At 42.9% G+C, this 7,185-nt stretch overlaps 1 protein-coding gene across 1 annotated transcript; it reads right to left on the reverse strand.

Annotated features, from left to right (window-relative positions):
- Window positions 1–1,389: 1,389 nt before the first annotated feature.
- Window positions 1,390–6,787, reverse strand: LOC135498145 (betaine--homocysteine S-methyltransferase 1-like). The gene is made up of 7 exons (XM_064788320.1): window positions 6,649–6,787; window positions 5,755–5,945; window positions 5,213–5,407; window positions 4,862–4,973; window positions 4,502–4,683; window positions 3,863–3,944; window positions 1,390–3,326 (listed from the first exon to the last, which is right to left on the reverse strand). The coding sequence occupies exons 1-7, from the start codon at window positions 6,722–6,724 to the stop codon at window positions 3,040–3,042; spliced, it is 1,125 nt and encodes a 374-aa protein (XP_064644390.1). The 5' UTR covers window positions 6,725–6,787; the 3' UTR covers window positions 1,390–3,039.
- Between the last annotated feature and the right edge of the window lie 398 nt (window positions 6,788–7,185).

The following is a 7,185-nucleotide window of genomic DNA, read 5'->3' on the forward strand; positions in this document are numbered from 1 at the left end:
AGCCAATTACTGCCATGATTAATGTTAATGGTACATTAACGGTGAAAATCGCCCAATCATAGAAACCAATCAAAGGTAGTATTTGATTAAAACATATTCCATTCTCTCTGGATATGGTGAAAGGAATGGCCTCGTTAGTTGCCGCCATCGCAGCTGGTTTTATCCATCAAATCTACGAGCATGAAATATTAAGTTGGCACCCCTGGATAAAGAAGCTCTTGGTTACACGATAGACCAATTCTGGTCGTTACTGCGACATGCGTATCACTCTGTTGTGTATAAACGGCGAATAACACCAAATTATAGAAACAAATCAGGAGATGTATCGAATACAAACATAGTCCACGCTTTATGGATGTGCTGAAAAGAGAGCAAATCATCACATTTTGATAGAAAAATTGCTACTAGCTTTGGCTGTTTCCATCAGGCATTTTGACAGGTAGCTCTCTGGATAAAGAAGCTCTCGGTTCAAGTCAAGATTGATAAACTAATCTTCTGGTCGATGCTGCGTATCACTGCCTTGTCGAGGTGACGTCATGATCCAGATTTTTTTGGTGAATGGAATGAGAAAGACCTGACTTATTCAAACTGGTTTTTCAATGTTGCATGAAATACCCAACTCTCATGCGGCGTCCGGTAAACATTTGTGTTTAGGCTTATATATCGCTGACAAACTGGAGCGATTGAATAAAAGAAAACCCCAAGGAAATGATTTCATCAATGTATTGATTATCATCGAAAACAAGGCATCATTATTTGCCAGATATTAAACCTCCTACCAACATAAACACTTAACGAAGTTCTCTTAGCCGCCTATTCGTTTTTCATTAAGTTGGCCAATTTCCAATTCCTGTTGGACAGTTCGAACAAAACTCTTTGTAAATTTTTCACATCCTGTCAAAATGAGACTGTCTGTGCATCACCTGAAACAACTTGACCATATCCTCCTTTATCTTATGATATTGATCGACGTAAACACCTCCATGATGGTGAACTCGAACTCCTTTTAGCAATCGGACTACCACTGCAGAGAACCACATAATATGGATAGAAACGCAGCATAACGCTCTTCGTCAACCTATCAGTTAATGGGACACGTAATGACAACAGTGTGAATAGAGAACATATATATTTCTGCAAACATATTCAAAAAGTTTCAATTCAATCACACTAGATTCGTACCTTTGAAAACAAATATCCTGGAGAAATTGTTTTATAATATCGATGTTGTATTCTGTTTCGGTGATACGGAACGTGATATCGGTTTTGTTGAATGCTGAACAATGCGAGAAATCGAACGATTATTGTTCGAGGCAGCTCTTCTGTGTATATTGCTTAACGGTTCATACATCACTGTAATCCCCCCCCCCCCCCACCCCCACCCCAACGTCCCATCCTAGACCTCTAATCTTTATCCACATGTCTAAAGTTAGCACCAAGGTTACTAAACCGTTAGTAATAGCAATAGTATAACACCGTAAAGACGGAGGTTGATTCAATGTTCATTCCCAGAAGTCATTATATTTAGGTCTCATGATTCCGGAAACGAAGCAGCATTTATTCAAAGCACTTGTCCGGAAGCAAATTGAGACAAGGAACACTTACTCCTGCTAAATTTATGTCGTCAGAAGTTATTAAAACGATGTTCAGCTCTCCTGACGCCACGTTTAGAGTTCGGAAGATCACACTGATAAAATTTCGTGCAAAAAATAATTTTGCTTTGCTTTAAAAACGGCACCTTAATTAGAGTAGTGAGCAAAGATAAGTTTTTTTCTGCATGTGTCTGTTAACTACAGCTCTGGCGGTATTTATTCAGTCCAGGTTATACATAACACAATGAAAGTGTTTTTAACCCTCCGAGCTGTGTTCAATCGGATATTAAAATCCTGATGGTATACGTATGTCAGTCACTCGTGACAAAAAGAAGTTTTTGCAGACCAAAAAAACACCTTGGGGTCAACATCTTCTTCTGTACAATTCATCAACGTGGTCGATGCAGAGTTTAGAGAAATTAGGCAGTGATAATCGTATAATTGTATCAATGTTATGAGTTTAAATGGTTAAGTTATAATTGACTTCTCCGTCAGATATCAGAAAATGCAGAAAATGCATTTGAAAGCTAACATTCCATATAGAACACATTCGTTTGCTTCCAATGATGTGCGGTGATGTGTGTTATGAATAAGACTATTATTGTGAATAGAGGGTTAATCCCTTCCCATGTATGTTTCGTTCTATTTTACGTTTACCATGTTATGTGCAAGTCAGTTCGTAAATAAAGCTTGAACTATACACATGTGTTTGTTTGATCTCTCCTATGCAAATATATAAAAGGAAGCAAGGGGGTATACTATCTCCGGCTCTGGTCAGACTCCGGCTCTGGTCGACTCTGGTCAGGAGTGCTTTGTTTGAACAATTTTTGCCTGTGCCTTTGGGTATGCTGATGATATCATAATATTGTGTCCAACCAAATTCTCAGCTGGAACCCAGCTAGACGTCGCCTCCATTTACTACGAGGAACATCTAGTTCTTGTTAATGCCACTAAGTGTCACCTCTACTTGTATGAACTTTTCAATGAGATAGGCATTTTTACAGAAGGTGTATCACGTGGTTAGGAGTTGAGATAGGCAGATATCTAACTTTCTCCAAAAATTTAGTCAGGCAATTTGTTTAGGAGCATGGCGAATTATATACTACATCTATTGAAGTAAGTGACGGACATCGCTTACAGAAGTGCATTCTACATACGAACAATTGTCATGTCGCCGTCTGAACGATGACAAACAAATGTAGATTATTGACAGCGGGCTTCTGTCATTTACAATGTCGTGTGATCGGACTAGATTTGCCGAAACCATTGGCCTCCACATGCATTTATATATGTCCGTGTTGTTAATAAATTAGAATTTTCTTCCCTTGAATGTCCATGTATATCTGACCTAATTCTGGGACCACAATTTGTAAAAAAATGTTAGTGCAGGAGTATCTGAGCTACCGTCTATATGATAAGACTTGGTCTATGATCACCGACGTTTTCACTATTTGTTCATGCCACCTTCAATCTGATCCCTAATGGACATATCGTACGTGACAACTCCACGCTTTTTATCACCGAAGTGAGTATGCAGTTCCATCTTGGGCGCGTACCTGCTTCCAGCTGGTTTCTTCCCGACTGTCTCCGCCATGGTCCGAAGAGTGTGTGCGGAGCCCCCGCAGCACAGACCAAGGTACTTGACACCGATGTCCATGCATTCCTTGGTGAAGTTCTCCACCCCAGTTCGCCCGACAAACCATTCGTCAAGGTCGATTGGAAAAGCCCGAGTACCTGAAAAAGAACGTACCTCGTAGTTAAGATCAAAGCAAAGAATAGGTGAGTCGACACTCTGTACTGACAAGCGTATTTCCAAAACAAGAGCCTACCATTAATTTCTGGCAATGGGCGGGGGGGGGGCGCTTTATGCTTTTACGGATTGACGATACTGCGCTTCTATTGGAGAGCTGTTGTCTTTCCCTCGTATGCTTACCCAAGCTATTGCCCTTGTATGCTTACCCAAGCTATTGCCCTTGTATGCTTACCCAAGCTATTGCCCTTGTATGCTTACCCAAACTATTGCCCTTGTATGCTTACCCAAGCTATTGCCCTTGTATGCTTACCCAAGCTATTGCCCTTGTATGCTTACCCAAGCTATTGCCCTTGTATGCTTACCCAAGCTATTGCCCTTGTATGCTTACCCAAGCTATTGCCCTTGTATGCTTACCCAAGCTATTGCCCTTGTATGCTTACCCAAACTATTGCCCTTGGGTGCTTACCCTAGTTATCGCCTGCAGGAACGATAAGCTTTACTGAATAAAATGCACTACCTGTGTCATGTCCTTTGAGTGACTGCATGGTTGGGTGCTCAGCATCACAGCGGTATGGTACTGGAAGACAGGCAATGTGGCCCTGCAGTCAACATTTAAAGAAATAATGCAAGTAATCTGCGAAAGAAGACACAAGATCATTGCTACAACACTGTAAGAATTCAAAGCTTATACGTTATTTAGTTCTTGGTAAAGTCGCATCAAAACGACCTAATGTTAATTCCCTACATCTCCCCTCCGCTTACTCATCATTCGGACCCTCGACCCGGTTCTTTGATAGTTTTCTCCGTGTCACGCCTCACCATCAGCTTCATCATGTCGACTCAGAGGTACCTGGCACGTCCATGGCATGTTTAGTCCGCATCCTTCTCCATACATGTTCCCTTCGTTTAACTCATCAATTTAAATGACATATTTGGGGTCAGTAGACCCGGTCCTTTTATAGTTTTAGATAGACTGAACATAATGTACATGTACATGTATATCAACCATAGACTTGAGGTTTATAAGTCTCATAGGACTGCAGCTAAGAAAGCATAGCAGAAGAATGTATATCTTTTGAGCTCAGGACTCTCACTTGTTGAGATAAATCACAATGCATCATCCATCATATGGAGTAATCAAGTAACAATTACCCACCTTACAGACATTCCTGACCTCTCTAATCATGGGTAAAATTGACTGGGGTCCACGAACACAGTTGAGGCCGGTCACGTCCGCCCCCTGCTCCTCCAACAAGCGACAAGCCTCGACCATTGACATGGTCTGGGACAGGACGTTATCGGTAACCGACGGTGCACAGGTCATAACTGCTGGCTTCCCTGAAATGGAGTCGATCAATGATGTTAACGTGCGTTTGAGGAACCCTTAGGTCTTGGCATTAGGGCGAATTTGATGGTTTAATTAAACCAGACAGGTAGGGCCAGCACCTAACACCTAACGTTAGAGTGAATGCGAGAAAGAAGCAAAATTAGGGGGAGAAGAAATAGAAATGATTACCTTGTCCATTCTTTAGGATAGCTTCCAGCGCCATCTTTGCTTCGCCGTATTCACAGAATGTTTCCCCCAATATATAGTCAGCACCTGCTTCGACAGCCCATTCAACTTGTTGCTGGAAGCAAGAATGTGACGGATGTTATATCTCTTTAAGGGAGAATTATTGGGCATAGCAATAAGGGGACCATGGGTTTAAAGGTAGTGATCTGTGTTGTAAATAATGGCTATTTAAGTATGAAGTTGATAAGATGTAAGTCAAAGAAAAATACAGAAGTAAAGGGCAGGAATACCCTGTTAACTGGGGACTTATTTATTAATCAGTGGCAGAGTTTAGCATTATTCCATTCCACCCACCTCCATTCCCTGGCGGATGTCCTCCCATGTCGACTCATCATTCGGATTGTAGTAGGTCGAGTTACAAATGTTCCCAGCCATCAGAGTACCCGTCTCGTCAGCCACCTCCTTGGCGAGGCGTAAAGCTTCCCGGTTCATCTCCTCTACACGATCTTGCCAACCGATCAGACGCATCTTCTCTCGGTTTCCATAATACTGAAAAATGGGTATGAAGGTTCTACAGGTACAATAATGTAAAGACAGGCAATTCGATCAGATGGAAGAAAGCCCGGTTTCTCAAAATAATTTACGTCCGGAAAATCACTGATCTGACGTCGAATGAGCCACACCCTGAACTTGAGGCCAACTCTCGGCACGAACGACTGAGCTCAGTAATGTGTACGAGTGGAGGAGCATACGATTGGGTTTTCGAGGATGGCTGAGTCTGGGAATCTAGAGGCTGGGGTATTGACCTGCACGTTATATTTATAGGAGGCCCTAAAACCAAGGGAAACGAAAGCACTCAGGCTCGAAGCACCAGGTCTTTTGAAAAGCTTCCTTACCGTGAAAGCAAGAACGACATCGCTGCCGGCGTGGACAAACTCCTCGTGCATGTTCTTGACGAGATGGGGGTGTTCCAGCACGACCTCGGGCGTGTAAGGCCCGGCGGTGAGATAGCCCCTTCTTTCAAACTCGAAAAGGTAGCCTTCCGCGACAATGACGTATTCGTCATCATTGAGACGCTCCAATAGACCTGCAATAGTCCATGAAATAGTTTTTGCCTACACGATTACACAACATTATTACACAACATTATTACACAACATTATTACAACACCACCACCACCACCAACACCAACACCACCACCACCACCAACAACAACACCACCACCACCACCAACACCACCACCACCACCACCACCAACACCAACACCACCAACACCACCACTACCAACACCAACACCACCAACACCACCACCACCACCACCAACACCACCACCACCACCAACACCACCACCACCACCACCACCAACACCAACACCACCAACACCACCACCACCAACACCAACACCACCAACACCACCACCACCACCACCAACACCACCACCACCACCAACACCACCTCTAACTATTGTCCGTTTCTCAGAAAGTCGTGCCAAAAACGATCATGCTGTAATATCTGCCACACGTCACAGTGTTGGATTCTTTCATTCATAAGAGTTTAAACACTTTACATGGCGATGTACATTTAAAGGGAGACTTTCGACAAGAGCAAGATAGGCCTGTGAGATTACGTTTCATGAAGTTGCTGACAGGTGGCTCCATACCATCTAACAGTAAATACATGTTCTGTACGAGGAAAATGTTTGGGTCAAACCAGGGCAACGTGGAGAAAATCGGTTGAAGTTATCTCCGCAGATCAAAAGTTGACTTTACAAATGTTTTAAAGCACAAACCTTTCACTTTCGGCATGGTTCCTCCGCAATGGGCCCGTCCCGGTGTGATGTTTAAAAAATTAAGTGATTTGCGCATTTGTAAATGATAAGACAAATTACACTCTTATCATTTTTGATGTCCCACGCCTGAACTCGCTCGAGCCGGTTAAATCCAGTTGATACCAGTGTAACATTGAGGTTAAGAGGTTGTTGCCCAGGTCTCAATCGTCTATCAGCCTTCCACTTCTAGATGACAATATTGATATAAACAATCACAGACCCAGAAATGCACAGAGAGCAGTTCGATGATTTGGCTACATGTATTTAAAATATTGAGTTGAGAGCTGAGCGTCAGCAAGGACTGATATTGGATGATTGTACTGTAAGTACATGCAGGTGGAAGCTGGTGACCCTAGAGGAAACCTGCGCTGTCGAAGAGAGTCGCCCTCTATCAAATGAACGTACCCCCCCCCCAGGCGTACCCTAAAAAACATGACGCCCTAACGCTACACGGCAGAAAAAAGGGGGAATTTATTGATAACTATAGGATATATTATT

This window comes from Lineus longissimus, chromosome 13 (genome assembly GCF_910592395.1).
Source record: "Lineus longissimus chromosome 13, tnLinLong1.2, whole genome shotgun sequence".
Classification (NCBI taxonomy): domain Eukaryota; kingdom Metazoa; phylum Nemertea; class Pilidiophora; order Heteronemertea; family Lineidae; genus Lineus; species Lineus longissimus.